Raw genomic sequence first — 23,110 nt, 5'->3', positions numbered from 1 at the left:
ATCTGGTAGCAATGATAGAAAAGACAGTGAGTTAGATGTTATTGTCACCTAGGTACTAATGATCTGGTAGCAATGATAGAAAAGACAGTGAGTTAGATGTTATTGTCACCTAGGTACTAATGATCTGGTAGCAATGATAGAAAAGACAGTGAGTTAGATGTTATTGTCACCTAGGTACTAATGATCTGGTAGCAATGATAGAAAAGACAGTGAGTTAGATGTTATTGTCACCTAGGGTACTAATGATCTGGTAGCAATGATAGAAAAGACAGTGAGTTAGATGTTATTGTCACCTAGGTACAAATGATCTGGTAGCAATGATAGAAAAGACAGTGAGTTAGATGTTATTGTCACCTAGGTACTAATGATCTGGTAGCAATGATAGAAAAGACAGTGAGTTAGATGTTATTGTCACCTAGGTACTAATGATCTGGTAAGCAATGATAGAAAAGACAGTGAGTTAGATGTTATTGTCACCTAGGTACTAATGATCTGGTAGCAATGATAGAAAAGACAGTGAGTTAGATGTTATTGTCACCTAGGTACAAATGATCTGGTAGCAATGATAGAAAAGACAGTGAGTTAGATGTTATTGTCACCTAGGTACTAATGATCTGGTAGCAATGATAGAAAAGACAGTGAGTTAGATGTTATTGTCACCTAGGTACAAATGATCTGGTAGCAATGATAGAAAAGACAGTGAGTTAGATGTTATTGTCACCTAGGTACAAATGATCTGGTAGCAATGATAGAAAAGACAGTGAGTTAGATGTTATTGTCACCTAGGTACTAATGATCTGGTAGCAATGATAGAAAAGACAGTGAGTTAGATGTTATTGTCACCTAGGTACTAATGATCTGGTAGCAATGATAGAAAAGACAGTGAGTTAGATGTTATTGTCACCTAGGTACTAATGATCTGGTAGCAATGATAGAAAAGACAGTGAGTTAGATGTTATTGTCACCTAGGTACTAATGATCTGGTAGCAATGATAGAAAAGACAGTGAGTTAGATGTTATTGTCACCTAGGTACAAATGATCTGGTAGCAATGATAGAAAAGACAGTGAGTTAGATGTTATTGTCACCTAGGTACTAATGATCTGGTAGCAATGATAGAAAAGACAGTGAGTTAGATGTTATTGTCACCTAGGTACAAATGATCTGGTAGCAATGATAGAAAAGACAGTGAGTTAGATGTTATTGTCACCTAGGTACTAATGATCTGGTAGCAATGATAGAAAAGACAGTGAGTTAGATGTTATTGTCACCTAGGTACTAATGATCTGGTAGCAATGATAGAAAAGACAGTGAGTTAGATGTTATTGTCACCTAGGTACAAATGATCTGGTAACAATGATAGAAAAGACAGTGAGTTAGATGTTATTGTCACCTAGGTACTAATGATCTGGTAGCAATGATAGAAAAGACAGTGAGTTAGATGTTATTGTCACCTAGGTACTAATGATCTGGTAGCAATGATAGAAAAGACAGTGAGTTAGATGTTATTGTCACCTAGGTACTAATGATCTGGTAGCAATGATAGAAAAGACAGTGAGTTAGATGTTATTGTCACCTAGGTACTAATGATCTGGTAGCAATGATAGAAAAGACAGTGAGTTAGATGTTATTGTCACCTAGGTACTAATGATCTGGTAGCAATGATAGAAAAGACAGTGAGTTAGATGTTATTGTCACCTAGGTACAAATGATCTGGTAGCAATGATAGAAAAGACAGTGAGTTAGATGTTATTGTCACCTAGGTACAAATGATCTGGTAGCAATGATAGAAAAGACAGTGAGTTAGATGTTATTGTCACCTAGGTACAAATGATCTGGTAGCAATGATAGAAAAGACAGTGAGTTAGAGGTTATTGTCACCTAGGTACTAATGATCTGGTAGCAATGATAGAAAAGACAGTGAGTTAGATGTTATTGTCACCTAGGTACTAATGATCTGGTAACAATGATAGAAAAGACAGTGAGTTAGATGTTATTGTCACCTAGGTACTAATGATCTGGTAACAATGATAGAAAAGACAGTGAGTTAGATGTTATTGTCACCTAGGTACAAATGATCTGGTAGCAATGATAGAAAAGACAGTGAGTTAGATGTTATTGTCACCTAGGTACAAATGATCTGGTAGCAATGATAGAAAAGACAGCGAGTTAGATGTTATTGTCACCTAGGTACAAATGATCTGGTAGCAATGATAGAAAAGACAGTGAGTTAGATGTTATTGTCACCTAGGTACTAATGATCTGGTAGCAATGATAGAAAAGACAGTGAGTTAGATGTTATTGTCACCTAGGTACTAATGATCTGGTAGCAATGATAGAAAAGACAGTGAGTTAGATGTTATTGTCACCTAGGTACTAATGATCTGGTAACAATGATAGAAAAGACAGTGAGTTAGATGTTATTGTCACCTAGGTACAAATGATCTGGTAGCAATGATAGAAAAGACAGTGAGTTAGATGTTATTGTCACCTAGGTACTAATGATCTGGTAGCAATGATATAAAAGACAGTGAGTTAGATGTTATTGTCACCTAGGTACTAATGATCTGGTAGCAATGATAGAAAAGACAGTGAGTTAGATGTTATTGTCACCTAGGTACAAATGATCTGGTAGCAATGATAGAAAAGACAGTGAGTTAGATGTTATTGTCACCTAGGTACAAATGATCTGGTAGCAATGATAGAAAGACAGTGAGTTAGATGTTATTGTCACCTAGGTACTAATGATCTGGTAGCAATGATAGAAAAGACAGTGAGTTAGATGTTATTGTCACCTAGGTACAAATGATCTGGTAGCAATGATAGAAAAGACAGTGAGTTAGATGTTATTGTCACCTAGGTACTAATGATCTGGTAGCAATGATAGAAAGACAGTGAGTTAGATGTTATTGTCACCTAGGTACTAATGATCTGGTAGCAATGATAGAAAAGACAGTGAGTTAGATGCTATTGTCACCTAGGTACTAATGATCTGGTAACAATGATTGAAAAGACAGTGAGTTAGATGTTATTGTCACCTAGGTACTAATGATCTGGTAGCAATGATAGAAAAGACAGTGAGTTAGATGTTATTGTCACCTAGGTACTAATGATCTGGTAGCAATGATAGAAAAGACAGTGAGTTAGATGTTATTGTCACCTAGGTACAAATGATCTGGTAGCAATGATAGAAAAGACAGTGAGTTAGATGCTATTGTCACCTAGGTACTAATGATCTGGTAACAATGATTGAAAAGACAGTGAGTTAGCTGTTATTGTCACCTAGGTACTAATGATCTGGTAGCAATGATAGAAAAGACAGTGAGTTAGATGTTATTGTCACCTAGGTACTAATGATCTGGTAGCAATGATAGAAAAGACAGTGAGTTAGAGGTTATTGTCACCTAGGTACTAATGATCTGGTAGCAATGATAGAAAAGACAGTGAGTTAGATGTTATTGTCACCTAGGTACTAATGATCTGGTAGCAATGATAGAAAAGACAGTGAGTTAGATGTTATTGTCACCTAGGTACAAATGATCTGGTAGCAATGATAGAAAAGACAGTGAGTTAGATGTTATTGTCACCTAGGTACTAATGATCTGGTAGCAATGATAGAAAAGACAGTGAGTTAGATGTTATTGTCACCTAGGTACTAATGATCTGGTAGCAATGATAGAAAAGACAGTGAGTTAGATGTTATTGTCACCTAGGTACTAATGATCAGGTAGCAATGATAGAAAAGACAGTGAGTTAGATGTTATTGTCACCTAGGTACTAATGATCTGGTAGCAATGATAGAAAAGACAGTGAGTTAGATGTTATTGTCACCTAGGTACAACTGATCTGGTAGCAATGATAGAAAAGACAGTGAGTTAGATGTTATTGTCACCTAGGTACTAATGATCTGGTAGCAATGATAGAAAAGACAGTGAGTTAGATGTTATTGTCACCTAGGTACAAATGATCTGGTAGCAATGATAGAAAAGACAGTGAGTTAGATGTTATTGTCACCTAGGTACTAATGATCTGGTAGCAATGATAGAAAAGACAGTGAGTTAGATGTTATTGTCACCTAGGTACTAATGATCTGGTAGCAATGATAGAAAAGACAGTGAGTTAGATGTTATTGTCACCTAGGTACAAATGATCTGGTAACAATGATAGAAAAGACAGTGAGTTAGATGTTATTGTCACCTAGGTACTAATGATCTGGTAGCAATGATAGAAAAGACAGTGAGTTAGATGTTATTGTCACCTAGGTACAAATGATCTGGTAGCAATGATAGAAAAGACAGTGAGTTAGATGTTATTGTCACCTAGGTACTAATGATCTGGATAGCTATGATGTTGTTGCTGTGCAAAAGGAGTTTTTTAAACTAGGAAGTTTTTTAGATCAGGCGGCTGCATCTGTGTCCTTTTCTGCTGTTTTAATTGTGTATGGACAGGAAGTAGGAAAATGCAATACAATAGAATTTAACTCTTGGGGGATGATTTAACAAGGGCCAAATGGCCCCTGATGCCCCTGTTTCCGCACACGTCTTCAGGCTTGCCAGAAACAGCAGTTATGAAGCAGCGGTCTTAAGACAGCTGCTCCTTAACTCGTCCGCTGCCTCTGAGGCTGCGGACATCAATCCGCCCGATCCTATATGATCGAGTTGATTGACACTCCCCTATAGCTATTTAGGGCTATTTAAGTTAGGGGTATTAGGGTTAGGGTTAGACTTAGATTTAGGGGTTAATAAATTTAATATAGTGGCGGCGATGTTAGGGACGGGAGATTAGGGGTTAATAATTGTAGGTAGGTGGCGGCAATGTTAGGGGCGGCATATTAGGGGTTAATAATATTTAACTAGTGTTTGCGATGCGGCAGTGCCGCAGTTTAGGGGTTAATATGTTTATTATAGTGGCGGTGACGTTGGGACGGCAGATTAGGGGTTAATAAGTGTAGATAGGTTGCGCGACATTGGGGGCGGGAGATCAGGGGTTAATAAATATAATGTAGATGTTGGGGCAGCAGATTAGGGGTTAATAAGTATAATGTAGGTGGCGGCGATGTCAGGGGCAGCAGATTAGTTGTTAATAAGTGTAAGATTAGGGGTGTTTAGACTCGGGGTTCATGTTAGGGTGTTAGGTGTAAACATAAATTTTGTTTCCCCATAGGAATCAATGGGGCTGCATTACAGAGCTTTACGCTGCTTTATTGCAGGTGTTAGGCTTTTTTTCAGCCAGCTTTCCCCATTGATGTCTATGGGGAAATCGTGCACGTAAAACCAGCTCACCGTTGACTTAAGCAGTGCTGGTATTGGAGTGCTTTATGGAGCACAATTTTGCTCTACGCTCACTTCTTGCCTGATAACGCCGGGTTTGTAAAAACCTGTAATACCAGCACTGTAGGTAAGTGAGCAGTGACAATAACGTGCAAGTTAGTGCCGCACCCCTCATAATGCAAAACTCGTAATCTGGACATTAATTTTTATGAGTGCGGTACTGACGTTGCGTTACAGGCTAAAAGGGTTGCGGTACAGCTATACCGACAAGACTTGTAATGGCTGCGGTGCTGTTTTAATGCTGAAAATGCCATATTTTCAGCGTTAAAAGACGAACGCACAAACTTGTAATCTAGCTATTTATTAGTAGCAATTTAAACTTAAGAAGGTGGACAGTGTTAACATACCCATCTGTTCCCCAGAGCATCACAAAACAGTCAACCACAATTTACATTCTACTTTATTTAATTTAAAAAAAAATACTACTTTTAGGAATAAGACTTTGAATAATGTAGGCAGGGGTTGTATTGACCATGCAAAAGGATTTGAGAATTCTAGAAATATTGTACGTGCAATGTGCACAAATGCTCGCATTTTAGTAAGTAAATTACCTGAACTTACTGCAATAATGATTCAAGATAAGTTGGATTTAGTAGCTATAACAGAGAAATGGTACAATGACTTTTACGACTGGGAAACAGTCATACCTGGTTACACTTTTTTTAAAAAAAAGCGGGGGGGGGGGGGAGTTGCTCTGTACATGAAAGAAAATATTAAAGTAACTGAAATTGTAGAAACCAATGACAATGTAGAAAGTATTTGGGTAACTATAGAAACTGAAGGGAAACAGGTGTTTAGAATAGGTGTAGTATATAGACCACCATTACAGGATGAAGCATCCGATAATTTATTAATTGATAAAATAGCCAAAATTACAATTAAGGGCAATGTTATAGTAGTGGGGGACTTTAATATGCCTGATGTAGACAGGGAAGTACCTGTTGCCAAATCATCTAGAAGTAAATATATCCTGGAATCTTTACAAGGGGAATCTCTTGAGCAGCTAGTAAAAGAACCAACACATATTATTATCGGGTATTTGTAGAGCGCCAACAGGTTCTGCAGTGCTAGATAAAGGAACTATGTTAGATTTAATGCTTACAAACAGTAATATAGTATCTGAAGTGTCTGTGGGTGAAAACTTAGGGGCCAATTTATCAATGTCTGGTGGACATGATACGCTGTAGTGTATCATGTCCGCCAGACGTCGCTGAATGCCGACAGCATACGCTGTCTGCATTTAACATTGCACAAGCAGTTTTAGTGAACTACTTGTGCAATGCCGTCCCCTGCAAATTGAAGGCCAGCAGGCAGTGTCAATCAACCCGATTGTATAGGATCATGCAGATTGAAGACCGCTGCCTCAGAGGCAGCGGACCAGTTAAGGAGCAGTGGTCTTTAGACAGCTGCTTCATAACTGCTGTTTCCAGCCAGCCTGAAGGCTTGCGCAGAAACAGGGGCCATTCAGCCGTTGATAAATTGACCCCTTAGGCTCTAGTGATCATCAGTCTTTATGGTTTAATATTCAGGCAAAGGTATTGTGCAACCATAGTAAAACAAAAGTCTTAGACTATAGAACAACTGATTTTTCTTACATGGGCAGATACCTAAATTAATCTCGAAAAGGGAAGGCACACATTACCGGAGTACAAGAACAGTGGGAATATTTAAAAAATCTATTCTAGATGCAGCTAAACACTGTATTAGGCTTGTCTGTAAAAGTAAAAGAAAACCAATATGGTTTTCAAGAGAAGTAGCACATGCAGTTAAGACAAAAAAGAGTCTATAAAAAATTTAAACTCACTGGCTCAGAAGAGGATAAGGAAAAATGTAGAACCCATCAAAAAAATGACAAAGCAGTTAATCAGAAAGGCTAAAGCTGATGCAGAAGAGAAAATAGCACAATCTGTAAAAAACGGTGACAAAACCTTCTGTAGAAATATCAGTGAAAACAGAAAAACTAACAGAGGGATAGTAAGGGACATATTTATCAAGCTCCGTATGGAGCTTGATGCCCTGTGTTTCTTGCAAGCCTTCAGGCTCGCCAGAAACACAAGTTATGAAGCAGCGGTCTAAAGACCGCTGCTCCATAACCTGTCCGCCTGCTCTGAGGCGGCGGACAGACATTGCTGGAAATAAACCCGATCCAATACGATCGGGTTGATTGACACCCCCTGCTAGCGGCCAATTGGACGCAAATTTGCAGGGGGTAGTGTTGCAACAGCAGTTTACAAGAACTGCTGGTGCAATGATAAATGCCAACAGCGTATGCTGTCAGCATTTATCGATGTGCAGCGGACATAATCCGCAATATCGGATCATGTCCGCTCGCACATTAGTAACTAGGCCCCTAAGACTCAAGAATGATGATAGAGTAGTGGAATAAGATAAACAAATAGCAGGCTGTTTAAATGATTACTTTTGTTCAGTCTTTCCAACAGATGGTAAAGATAGTGAGATTACTGTAAATGATACTCAGCTAGATTACAAGTTATTTGCTGCATTATTTAACCCCCTATAGCGCAGCCATTACAAGTTTTCAAACAGCCGGCTTGTGCGTGCCATATGGTTGCTTTGGGCTCCATACCGCACACAATCCAAGCACTGTTTTGATGTGCTTGTGCTTGCTTTCCCCATAGACATCAATAAGGAGAGCGGGTCAGAAAAAAAGTCTAACACCTGCGATCGCGAAATGAAAAGCTCCGTAACGCAGCCAAAACGTTTAAACCTAACTCCCTAACATAAACCCTGAGTCTAAACACCCCTAATTTGCCCCCCACCAACATCGCCGGCACCTACATAATGTTATTAACCGCTAATCTGCCGCTCCTGATATCGTCGCCATTATACTAAAGTTATTAACCCCTATTCCCCTGCACCCCAACATCGCCCACACTATAATAAATCTATTAACCCCTATTCTGCTGCTCCCTGACATCGCCACCACTAAATAAAGTTATTAACCCCTAAACCTCTAGCCTACCACATCACTACCACTAAATAAACCTATAAACCCCTAAACCGCCAGCCCCCCACATCGCAACAACCTAAATTAAACTATATATTTACCCCTAAACCTAACCCTAATGTAACCCTAACCGTAACCCTAAACCTAACACCCCTGAACTTTAACATAATAGAGCTAAATTAAACTTACAATTATTAACTAAATAATTCCTATTTAAAACTAAATACCTGTAAAATAAAACTTTAGCTAGCTACAATATAACTAACAGTTATATTGTAGCTAGCTTAGGTTTTATTTTTATTTCACAGGTAAGTTTGTATTTATTTTAACTAGGTAGACTAGGTTAGTAAATAGTTATTAACTATTTACTAACTGCCTAGTTAAAATAAATACAAACTTACCTGTGAAATAAAAACTAACCTGCCTTACACTAAAACCTAACATTACAAAAAATAACAAACACTAAAATTACTAAAAATAAAATAAACTACCATTACAAAAAATAACAAACACTAAAATTACTAAAAATAAAAAAAAATACCTTTACAAAAAATAACAAACAAAATTATACAGAAGAATAAAAATTATTCCAATTCTAATACCCTTTAAAAAAACATACCAAAATAAAAAAAAGCCTAATCTATAAAAAACTACCAAGGGCCATTAAAAGGGCCTTTTGTAGGGCATTGCCATAAAGTTAACAGCTCTTTTGCTACAAAACAAAACAAACACCCCATAACAGTTTACAAGCCCCCACCCGCGAAACCCACAAAATAAAAATAAAGTAAAACCTAATCTCCCCATTGCCCTGAAAAGGGAATTTGTATGGGCATTGCCCTTAAAAGGGCATTTAGCTCTTTTGTGAAATGCCCAAGCCCTAATCTAAAAATAAAAACCCACCCCAAAACGAAAAAAATACATTACACGAAATAACAAATTATCAAAAATAATAAAAATTATTCCTTTTGTAATACCCATTTAAAAAAAAAAAAACACACCGAAATAAAAAAACAATCTAGAATAAACTACCAATAGCCCTTAAAATGGCCTTTTGTAGGGCATTGCCCCAAGTTAATCAGCTCTTTTACCTGAGAAAAAATTACAAAGACCTACTAACATTACAAACCCCCCCCCCCCAAACCTACAAAATAAAAAAAAAAACTATCTAAACAAACCTAAGCTATCCATTGCCCTGTAAAGGGCATTTGTATGGGCATTGCCCTTAAAATGGCATTTAGCTCTTTTACAAGCCCAGACCCTAAACTAAAAAAACCCACCCAAAAAAAACTTAAAAAAACCTATCACTTACCCCCGAAGATCAACTTACAGTTTCTGAAGTCCCGCTTGAACGATCTTCATCCAGGCGGCGAAGTCCTCATCCAGGCGGCGAGAAGTCTTCATCCAGGCGACCTCTTCTATCTTCATCCAGGCGGCGAAGTCCACATCCAGGCGGTGAGAAGTCTTCATACAGACGGCATCTTCTATCTTGATCCCGGCGGTGCGGAGCAAGTCCATCCTGAAGACATCCGGCGCTGAGCATCCTCTTTATACGGTCCCCGCCGTACACTGAATCTTCAATGCAAGGGAGACGTTTCAAAATGGTGTCCCTTGCATTCCTATTGGCTGAAAAATTGGAATCAGCCAATAGGAATTAGAGCTACTAAAATCCTATTGGCTGTTCAAATCAGTCAATAGGATTCAAGCAGCTCTCATTCTATTGGCTGAAAGATTTCAATCAGCCCATAGGATTAGAGTTGCTAAAATCCTATTGGCTGTTCCAATTGTTAATGTGTTAGGTGTAAACGTAACTTGTTTTCAACCATGAAAAATCAATGGGATATCTGACAGCATCGAACATAAGCTTTTGCTGCTTTCAGACTCCCATTGATTTCTATGGCATCCGCGGCCTCCAGGGTGGCGAAATGAAAACCAGGTACACTGGGCCGGAATAGCCACAAGCGTACCTGTAAAAAGTTTGATAACTGGGAAAAGGTGTCAAATAGAGCCGAATGTGTATTCAGAACATCTGTAATGACGTAAGCATCGATCTGCGTTGGATTGAGATCGCCGGTTCGTATGTTACGTCACGAATTTCAACATTTGCCGGTCTTGAGGCTTTGATAACTAGGTTGGATCAATCTTGCAACAATTACGCTGCAGAATTCCGGCGTATTTGCGGTTGAGGCTTTGATAAATAGCCCCCATATTCAGTGTACGTATAGATCAATCCTATCTTTGACCTGCTAATTTCTTTATAAAATAAGTATTAGGTGACTTTATAATAGATAACATAATATAATAATATCTATAACGTATTTGTTATTTATCAACTGTAATTTTCGAGTTATTTCATAGATCATTATTTTTTTCATTTCAGGCAATGGACGTTTTAAGCTTTTGTTTCCTATTCTGGTAAGGCAAGGGGCTTATTTGTTTTAATTTATTTGTCTGTAACATTATGTAAATATTTTTGTGATGTGGGTATCCTTGACAGTAGCAGTAGTTATATGTTCTGGGAAGTTGAAGGCCTATTAAAAACAGTAGAATTGAATAATCAATAAATGCAAAATAAAAAAGGCAATGGGGATGATTTATCAAATGCCGGACGGACATGATTCACTGCAACAAATTCGCTGCATACACTGTCAGCATTTAACATTGCACAAGCATTTCTGGTGAAATGCTTGTGCAATGCCATCACCCCTACACATTTGCAGCCAATCAGCCGCTTGCAGGGGGTATTAATCATCGGACCTCAGAGGTGGCGGACAAATTAAGGAGCAGCGGTCTTATGACCGCTGCTTCTTAACGTATGTGTCTGGCAAGCCCGGAAACATCGGGCGTAGATTGCAGCATCCGCTGCTTGGTAAATCTACCCCAATGCAAGAACATTCAGGCCCCTATTTATCATAGTCTGGCCGTATTCAGCATTGCACCGGCAGCTCACAAGAGCTGCTGGTGCAACGCCACCCCCTGCAGACTCGCGGTCAATGGGCCGCCAGCAGGGGGGTGTCAATCAACCCGATCGTACTCGATGATTTCCGGCGATGTCTGTCCTCCTGCTCAGAGCAGGCGGACAGGTTATGGAGCAGTGGTCTTTGTGACCGCTGCTTCATAACTGCTGTTTCTGGCGAGTCTGCAGGCTCGCCAGAAACACGGGGAATCAAGCTCCATTCGGAGCTTGATAGATAGGCCCCAAAAACTGAATTTTAAATGAGTTGTAGATTTTATTCTGGCAAATTCAATATCATTAGACAGCTATCAGCCAGTTACAAAATGCTTAGTAGAAGCTGTGCCTCAGAAAGTGTGCATATAAAAACAATGTGTGAGCATTATGAAAGCATGCACAGCAGGTAATTAAAATCAAACAACAAGGATAACTATTGTCATGTGGTAGGGATGCACTTAAGAGGAAACAGCTTGTGTAGTGACCAGACAAAGGAAGTGACATACAATGTGCAGTATATAATGTGTAAGCTCAGAATAAACATGACAGATTCTGATCACATATAGGGGCCGATTTATTAAGCTCTGTCTGGAGCTTGATCTCCCTTGTTTCCGGAAGAGAAGTTATGAAAAACTAAAGACCGCTGCTCCATAACTTGTCCGCCTGCTCTGAGACCGCGGACAGAAATCAACCCAATCGTATTCGATCGGAGTGTCTAGCGGCCGATTGGCTTCACAAGAACTGCTGGTGAAACGATAAATGCTGACAGTGTATGCTGTCGGGATTTATTGAGGTGCAGCAGAAATGATCCGCTATATCGTATCATGTCTGCTCGCACAATCATAAATAGGCCCCATAGTATACACAGAGAGAGAAGTGCTTAATCAGGAATGAACAACAACTCAATAGCTTGTTCTCTGGTGGGTCGTCACCTGGGATAAGATTATTTTAGCCAAATTAAGCCTTCACAGAGGAGAACTTTCCTCAAGTATTTTAATCTGATCCCATCTAAAAAGATGGTTCAATCCCAAAATATTAAAGGAACAGTATACATCAATTTTCATATAACTGCATGTAATAGACACGACTATACAGGGACAGTATACACCTATTTACATATGACTGCATGTAATAGACACTACTATACAGAGACAGTATACACCTATTTACATATAACTGCATGTAATAGACACTACTATACAGAGACAGTATACACCTATTTACATATAGCTGCATGTAATAGACACTACTATACAGGGACAGTATACACCTATTTACATATAACTGCATGTAATAGACACTACTATACAGGGACAGTATACACCTATTTACATATAACTGCATGTAATAGACACTACTATACAGGGACAGTATACACCTATTTACATATAACTGATGTAATAGACACTACTATACAGGGACAGTATACACCTATTTACATATAACTGATGTAATAGACACTACTATACAGGGACAGTATACACCTCTTTACATATAACTGCATGTAATAGACACTACTATAAAGGTACAGTATACACCTATTTACATATAACTGCATGTAATAGACACTACTATACAGGGACAATATACACCTATTTACATATACCTGCATTTAATAGACACTACTATAAAGGGACAGTATACACCTATTTACATATAACTGCATCTAATAGACACTACTATACAGGGACAGTATACACCTATTTACATATAACTGCATGTAATAGACACTACTATACAGGGACAGTATACACCTATTTACATATAACTGCATGTAATAGACACTACTATAAAGGTACAGTATACACCTATTTACATATAACTGCATGTAATAGACACTACTATACAGAGACAGTATATACCTATTTACATATAACTGCATGTAATAGACACTACTATACAGGGACAGTATACACCTATTTACATATAACTGCATGTAATAGACACTACTATAAAGGGACATTATACACCTATTTACATATAACTGCATGTAATAGACACTACTATACAGGGACAGTATACACCTATTTACATATAACTGCATGTAATAGACACTACTATACAGGGACAGTATACACCTATTTACATATAACTGCATGTAATAGACACTACTATACAGGGACAGTATACACCTATTTACATATAACTGCATGTAATAGACACTACTATAAAGGGACAGTATACACCTATTTACATATAACTGCATGTAATACACTACTATACAGGGACAGTATACACCTATTTACATATAACTGCATGTAATAGACACTACTATACAGGGACAGTATACACCTATTTACATATAACTGCATGTAATAGACAATACTATACAGATACAGTATAAACCTATTTACATATAACTGCATGTAATAGACACTACTATACAGGGACAGTATACACATATTTACATATAACTGCATGTAATAGACACTACTATACAGGTACAGTATACACCTATTTACATATAACTGCATGTAATAGACACTACTATAAAGGGACAGTATACACCTATTTACATATAACTGCATGTAATACACTACTATACAGGGACAGTATACACCTATTTACATATAACTGCATGTAATAGACAGTACTATACAGGGACAGTATATACCTATTTACATATAACTGCATGTAATAGACAATACTATACAGGGACAGTATACACCTATTTACATATAACTGCATGTAATAGACACTACTATACAGGTACAGTATACACCTATTTATTTACATATAACTGCATGTAATAGACACTACTATACAGGGACAGTATACACCTATTTACATATATCTGCATGTAATAGACACTACTATAAAGGGACAGTATACACCTATTTACATATAACTGCATGTAATACACTACTATACAGGGACAGTATACACCTATTTACATATAACTGCATGTAATAGACACTACTATACAGGGACAGTATACACCTATTTACATATAACTGCATGTAATAGACAATACTATACAGATACAGTATAAACCTATTTACATATAACTGCATGTAATAGACACTACTATACAGGGACAGTATACACATATTTACATATAACTGCATGTAATAGACACTACTATACAGGTACAGTATACACCTATTTACATATAACTGCATGTAATAGACACTACTATAAAGGGACAGTATACACCTATTTACATATAACTGCATGTAATACACTACTATACAGGGACAGTATACACCTATTTACATATAACTGCATGTAATAGACAGTACTATACAGGGACAGTATATACCTATTTACATATAACTGCATGTAATAGACAATACTATACAGGGACAGTATACACCTATTTACATATAACTGCATGTAATAGACACTACTATACAGGTACAGTATACACCTATTTATTTACATATAACTGCATGTAATAGACACTACTATACAGGGACAGTATACACCTATTTACATATATCTGCATGTAATAGACACTACTATAAAGGGACAGTATACACCTATTTACATATAACTGCATGTAATAGACACTACTATACAGGTACAGTATACACCTATTTACATATAACTGCATGTAATAGACACTACTATACAGGGACAGTATACACCTATTTACATATAACTACATATAATAGACACTACTATACAGGGACAGTATACACTTATTTACATATAACTGCATGTAATAGACACTACTATACAGGGACCGTATACACCTATTTACATATAACTGCATGTAATATACACTACTATACAGGGACAGTATACACCTATTTACATATAACTGCATGTAATAGACACTACTATACAGGGACAGTATACACCTATTTACATATAACTGCATGTAATAGACACTACTATACAGGGACAGTATACACCTATTTACATATAACTGCATGTAATAGACACTACTATACAGGTACAGTATACACCTATTTACATATAACTGCATGTAATAGACACTACTATAAAGGGACAGTATACACCTATTTACATATAACTGCATGTAATAGACACTACTATACAGGGACAGTATACACCTATTTACATATAACTGCATGTAATAGACATTACTATACAGGGACAGTATACACCTATTTACATATAACTGCATGTAATAGACACTACTATACAGGGACAGTATACACCTATTTACATATAACTGCATGTAATAGACACTACTATACAGGGACAGTATACACCTATTTACATATACCTGCATTTAATAGACACTACTATACAGGGACAGTATACACCTATTTACATATAGCTGCATGTATTAGACACTACTATACAGGGACAGTATACACCTATTTACATATAACTGCATGTAATAGACACTACTATACAGGGACAGTATACACCTATTTACATATAACTGCATGTAATAGACACTACTATAAAGGACAGTATACACCTATATACATATAACTGCATGTAATAGATACTACTATACAGGGACAGTATACACCTATTTACATATAGCTGCATGTAATAGACACTACTATACAGGGACAGTACACACCTATTTACATATAGCTGCATGTAATAGACACTACTATACAGGGACTGTATACACCTATGTACATATAACTGCATGTAATATACACTACTATACAGGGACAGTATACACCTATTTACATATAACTGCATGTAATAGACAGTACTATACAGGGACAGTATACACCTATTTACATAGAACTGCATGTAATAGACACTACTATACAGAGACAGTATATACCTATTTACATATAACTGCATGTAATAGACACTACTATACAGAGACAGTATACACATATTTACATATAATTGCATGTAATAGACACTACTATACAGGGACTGTATACACCTATGTACATATAACTGCATGTACTAGACACTACTATACAGGGACAGTATACACCTATTTACATATAACTGCATGAAATAGACACTACTATACAGGGACAGTATACACCTATTTACATATAACTGCATGTAATAGACAGTACTATACAGGGACAGTATACACCTATTTACATATAACTGCATGTAATAGACACTACTATAAAGGGACAGTATACACCTATTTACATATAACTGCATGTGATAGACACTACTATACAGGGACAGTATACACCTATTTACATATAACTGCATGTAATAGACACTACTATACAGGGACAGTATACACCTATGTACATATAACTGCATGTAATAGACACTACTATACAGGGACAGTATACACATATTTACATATAACTGCATGTAATAGACAGTACTATACAGGGACAGTATACATCTATTTACATAGAACTGCATGTAATAGACACTACTATACAGGGGCAGTATACACCTATTTACATATAACTGCATGTAATAGACACTACTATACAGGGACAGTATACACCTATTTACATATAACTGCATGTAATAGACACTACTATACAGGGACAGTATACACCTATTTACATATAAATGCATGTAATAGACACTACTATACAGGGACGGTATACACCTATTTACATAGAACTGCATGTAATAGACACTACTATAAAGGGACAGTATACACCTATTTACATATAACTGCATGTAATAGACACTACTATACACATAACTGCATGTAATAGACACTACTATACATATAACTGCATGTAATAGACACTACTATACATATAACTGCATGTAATAGACACTACTATACAGGGACAGTATACACCTATTTACATATAACTGAATGTAATAGACACTACTATAAAGGGACAGTATACAGCTATTTACATATAACTGCATGTAATATACACTACTATACAGGGACAGTATACAGCTATTTACATATAACTGCATGTAATAGACACTACTATACAGGGACAGTATACACTAATTACATATAACTGCATGTAATAGACACTACTATACAGGCACAGTATACACCTATTTACATATAACTGCATGTAATAGACACTACTATACATATAACTGCATGTAATAGACACTACTATACAGGTACAGTATACACCTATTTACATATAACTGCATGTAATAGACACTACTATACAGGCACAGTATACACTAATTACATATAACTGCATGTAATAGACACTACTATACAGGCACAGTATACACCTATTTACATATAACTGCATGTAATAGACACTACTATACATATAACTGCATGTAATAGACACTACTATACAGGTACAGTATACACCTATTTACATATAACTGCATGTAATAGACACTACTATACAGGGACAGTATACACCTATTTACATATAACTGCATTTAATAGACACTACTATAAAGGGACAGTATACACCTATTTACATATAACTGCATGTAATAGACACTACTATACAGGTACAGTATACACCTATTTACATATAACTGCATGTATTAGACACTTCTATGCAGGTACAGTATACACCTATTTACATATAACTGCATGTAATAGACACTACTATACATATAACTGCATGTAATAGACACTACTATACATATAACTGCATGTAATAGACACTACTATACATATAACTGCATGTAATAGACAATACTATACAGGGACAGTATACACCTATTTACATATAACTGCATGTAATAGACACTAATATACAGGGACAGTATACACCTATTTACATATAACTGCATGCAATAGACACTACTATACAGGGACAGTATACACCTATTTACATATAACTGCATGTAGTAGACACTAATATACGTGGACAGTATACACCTATTTACATATAACTTCATGTAATATACACTACTATACAGGGACAGTATACACCTATTTACATATAACTGCATGTAATAGACACTACTATACATATAACTGCATGTAATAGACACTACTATACATATAACTGCATGTAATAGACACTACTATACATATAACTGCATGTAATAGACACTGCTATACATATAACTGCATGTAATAGACACTGCTATAAAGAGTAATATGCACAGATACTGATCTAAACATCCAGTATAAAACAGTTTAAAAACGTACTTAGAAGCTCCCAGTTTAGCTCTTTGAAAAAGGTAGCTGGAACACCCCCTGCAAGTTGGAAATAACAGACACACCCCCGCCCCTTCCTCTGCATGTGAAAAGGCCTTTTAAGCAAACAGGAGCAAGCTGGAGAAGGTATACATCGGTATTCTCCTAAAACTTTGGGGCTTGGTTAGGAGTCTGAAAATCAGAGCAATGTTTTTTAAAAATAAGCAAAATTATATGGGCTATATAAATTGATAATCTACAAAACATTTATACAAATAAAAATCTAGTGTATAATGTCCCACATTGCAACCAGAAAATTATTTTGGACTTCTCTGGGCCTTGTCAGTGAGCTGATGTTTATTCTTGCTTGAACACTTTTCTATCTTTGTTCATTTGATCATGTAATATATATGTGTAGCTTTCGGAAGAATTCCTTCCTTTCTAAAGCCTGTAGCAATACTGACCAATTTGATGGAATTTACAGATTATATCTTAAAACATAGGCTAAACAGACAAAGTGTTACAGAGGTCTGAATGCAGGGGGATGAGGGGGTGTCGTAAAAATCATGATGGGGGTTTAGGAGACAGAGGCAGACAGTGTCAGTAAAGGATAACAGACAGGGGAAATATATGATTATACACAAAGCATATACTGACATAAAGTTATATATTAACATATTATCAATATGAATAAAGATGGGAAATTAGGTATACAGTGGAATATAAAATAGTCAAAAAAGGAGAAAGGAAGGAAAGAAAAAGACAATAATAATAACAAAACTGTGGACATAGGCTTACCTGCGTACCTATGCATATAAAGTGTTGAATATACAATATAATTGACTACAGTATATCGCCTAGATTTAGAGTTTTGCGTTAGCCGTCAAAACCAGCGTTAGGGGCTACTAACGCTGGTTTTGGGCTACCGCTGGTATTTAGAGTTGCAGTGGCGGTAAATTATGCTCTATGCTCCCTTTTTGGAGCCTAACGCAGCCATTCTGTGAACTCTAAATACCAGCGTTGTTTAAAAGGTGCGGGGGGAAAAAAGCATGCGTAGCTAACGCACCCCTTCTAACGCAAAACTCTAAATCTAGCCGTATGAAAGTACATTACAAACATTTTTTTTATAATTTTTATTGAGAAAACTCATAGAAAATAAAAATGAACAATAAATCATCATACATAGGAAGTCAAATGTCAACATAAGATACCACTAATCATGTTACATTGGTTATGCATATAAAACAGAAGTGGGGTTGTCAAATAACATTCAACAAAGAATAATTAAAGGCTCTTAACAAACTAGAGGTATGATAGGGGAAAAGTAATTAGACAAAAATCTTAGGTATCTAAATACCGGTGTTATATATAGATCTCATTTCCAATCTGACTCGTCTCATTTTTTGTTTTACATCTTAGAATGCAATATCTCTCATAGTTTATTAGGTCCAAAAGGGAGAGAAACAATAAAGCTAGTAAAAGTTCTAAACCATGAGAGTTTAGAGATTTAGCTAAGGGTTTTGTGAACTATGTATGAAATGAGCTGGGGTAGGGGTTTCAGCGGACAAGAGTCGCTCGTAAAATATAGGAGGGGGGGAGTGAGGGGGGGTGGGAGTTGCGAATGAGATCTGTATGAAGTGTTGTAGGTGGAATATCACATAGAATATATTAGTGGCAGACCAAGTGCTAAGGGGTCTGTATTAAACTAATAGCTAATAAGAGTTGTCTATGGTAAAGAGAGCGGTCACTCAAGGACAGGTGGACAAGATTGAGGCTGTCCTTGAATAAGAGGATAGGACAAGGCAAGACCGGGCAAGACAAAGAGAGGAGGGGTGCCGGGGCATAATCCCAGCTCTAAGTAACGCTTATGAGAGAGGGAAGGAAAAGCAGAGAAGAAAAGAAAGATCAAACCACCAAAGGGCAGTGGCAAACAGTAAACAATAAACAAAACAATTCACGCTAGCTAAGTTACAAACATAAACAACTTCAATCCTGATCCTAGAAGTTTCCAGATATCTTTGCAAAGTTATACATTATCTAGAGGTCTAGAAATACTGACAATGCAACAGTACATAGTATAGTTAAGGCATAATATGGACCGTTATAGAGATTTTTATCTGCAGGGTGGCCTGAACATATCCCATCCCTAGATGTCAATGTGACATGATGGAAATGGTGAGACAGTGAATATGGGGAGAGCTTTGAGTTTGAGAAGAATAGGTGTAATGTAGGGCTATGTCTTCTGGAACCCCTATGTATAAGGTGGGCGGGAGTTGTATAATAGAAATGAGGATTCCCACCTATGTTCCTAAGAAGACCTCAACGTCCATGGTAATAAGAGGTGAGGAGAGTATGGCTACGCAGACTCAATGAATCTTGTCTCATGTCCCAAATTACTAAATGTAGGAGGGGGTCTACTAAATTCAAGAGAGGATTGTAAACCAGGGTTGTATCTAAAGCTAAGATTATAAATGTGTGACTAAGCCTCCCCTTTTAAAGTGTAAGGAGAGATAAAATCCCCTTTTAAAATAAGCTAAATAGTACCTACCATTAGGGTTATCAATTTTCCTCGTATGAAGTATAACGAAAAACGAGCATACAAAAGTATCTGGTAGGAGATATAAGCTATAGAACAATAATTATTTATAATTATGGAAGCGGTACACTTTAAGTATAGAACTTAGTAGGTTACATTACCCCACATCTACAGATGAGTCCACATCTTCTCAAAGTCCAGAAGCACCTGGTTATTTCCGGAAAACTGTAAATGTTTTAACAAAAAAAAACATAACAGAGAAAAGAGACAAGATTATGTAAAACACAATAAACTCTATTAGTTTGATTGGTGGAGTGCAGCAGCTTCAGAGATTGTAGTAATTTGAGTCCCTGTTCTGGGGTTGTGATGGCGTAAGAGGAGTTTTCGAATTGGAAAAAGAGCTTAACTGGAAATCCCCATCTATATTTAATGTTATTGTTGCAAAGACATTGAGTGACTTGTTGAAATAGCCGTCTTCTGGATAAGGTGTGAGAGGACAAGTCCAGGAATATCTGTACTGCCTGAAAAGGATCTTTCAAATTCTTGTTCTGGAACGAAGCTCTAAGGATTCTCTCTTTAAATGTGTAATAATGTAGTCGAACAATAACGTCCCTTGACGAGCCTGAAGGGGAGTTTCTTGGTCTGAGAGCTCGATGAGCCCTATCAATGAAATTTTCCTGAGTTTGTGCAGGTCCCAAGAGTTCCGAAAAGAGAGCCTGGAGGTGTTTAGGAAGGTCAGCGGTGCCAATGTCCTCTGGGATGCCTCTTATTCTAATATTGTTATGGTGTGACCTGTCTTCTTGGTCCGCTATCTTGGACTCTAAATCTGTGATCATCTCAGCAAGGGATTGGGTGTAGGCAAGAAGGTTGGAGTGATCTAAATTTAGATCCTCTTGTTTCTTCTCCAGCGTTTCGGTTCTCTCGCCAAGCAAGGATATGTCTCTCTTAAGTTCGGTGACAGATATCTTGAGCTCTTGTTTTAGAGAGGAATAATGGGAGTCCATCTTGTTCGATAATTCTTTAATGGATTCTAAAATGGATCAAGAGGTGTGGGCAGGTCTCTCATCAGAATGAGTTAGGGCCCTAGATGGGCCTTTAGAAGATACAATTGAATCCCTCGAGTCATCGTCTGACATATCTTGCTCGTAGGAATTTTTATTCGAGAAATGATCTGAGAGAGTCCGTTTTGGGAGGCCACTATGTTTCTGCTTTTTCCTTTGTGAGTGCGCCATACTTTGTGTGGCAAGCAATAAACTTCAACACCTGCTCTCTAGACCTAGGTGGGCGAAGCTCTAGATTAGGATGAAGAGCGGCGAGATCAGATCCAGCACCCCCCGTAAGGGATAACTAGCTGTGCATGACGTTGCAGATGATTAGATTCAAGTCAGGAATTTGTCCTGGAAGTTTCCTTCTATCCTCTCCTATGCTCCTCTCCTCTTCCCTCTGTTTTCCACTCTTCTTCCCCTCCCTTGTTAAAACACTTATAGGCTTATAGGTGACTGTCTCTCTCCCGGGGAGGTTGCTCTCTGCCGAGCGAGTGAGGGAAAAGGGATTTTAGGGTATGACCCGTAGGCAATAAGGGCCGACGGGAAAGGGGGGAGAGAGAACAGGTAGCTGCTGTATAAGTGAGCCTTGAGTCAATAAAGGGAGAAGAATGTGGCTAGATTATATTTGGAGGTCTGATCCTCAGATGCTGTAAATCAGGGCAATAATCCTTATCAGCACACAGAGTTACTTCACAGGGTAATCACATTTACAACTGATGCAAAATATAGCTAGCAAAATGAGCTCTAAGGGAACTGTTGTTAATCAGAGTTTCAGATGTTGTATATAGCCCTGTATAGTGATTTGACAGTCTGTATATTGGGAGGCTGTCATTCAAATTATGCAATCCCCTGCTGCACTTTACAGATCCCAGGATGTGTACAATGAGGCCTGGGGGGAGGGCACCAGCAAAATGAGCAGGCCTCTAACCATCACACGGATTCTCTATAGACACCCCTTGTAGCTTGACACGTAGAGTAGGTAATGAGGAGGTAGGCTTATATCCCCTTAGGCCCAGCGGTATTTACCGCAATTGAATCAGGAGGTCAAGGTTGAATTTTAACTATGCTCCTGCTATGAGCACAGGGCACCATCATATGCACTCAGATGTTGCGCTCCCAGTCACCTCTTCAGTTGTGCAGCATCTCGCCTGTCTCTATGCCGAGTGATAGATGCTCTGCTTATGAGAGGTTGTGAGCAGGAGTTACCGGGAGAGGCAACAGGAAGAAAAGGCAGGGAGTTTAGCTAAGCACGCCAAATGGCTCACAAGAGGTCTTAACGTTAGGACCGGAAGTCCAATGCTCCTGCAACTCAAGGCAGCAGTA

General features: G+C 37.5%; 1 protein-coding gene across 2 annotated transcripts in view; it reads left to right on the top strand.

Annotated features, from left to right (window-relative positions):
• Positions 1 to 23,110, top strand: part of LOC128642111 (uncharacterized) — a 167,134-nt gene that overhangs the window by 85,919 nt on the left and 58,105 nt on the right. For both annotated transcript variants that reach the window (XM_053694778.1, XM_053694777.1), the window contains exon 8: positions 10,675 to 10,709. In XM_053694778.1, coding sequence (XP_053550753.1) covers positions 10,675 to 10,709 — 35 coding nt within the window. The remainder of the gene's footprint in view (positions 1 to 10,674; positions 10,710 to 23,110) is intronic.

This window comes from Bombina bombina, chromosome 11 (genome assembly GCF_027579735.1).
Source record: "Bombina bombina isolate aBomBom1 chromosome 11, aBomBom1.pri, whole genome shotgun sequence".
NCBI classification, from domain to species: Eukaryota; Metazoa; Chordata; class Amphibia; order Anura; family Bombinatoridae; genus Bombina; species Bombina bombina.
This window is presented reverse-complemented; position numbering and strand designations above follow the sequence as displayed.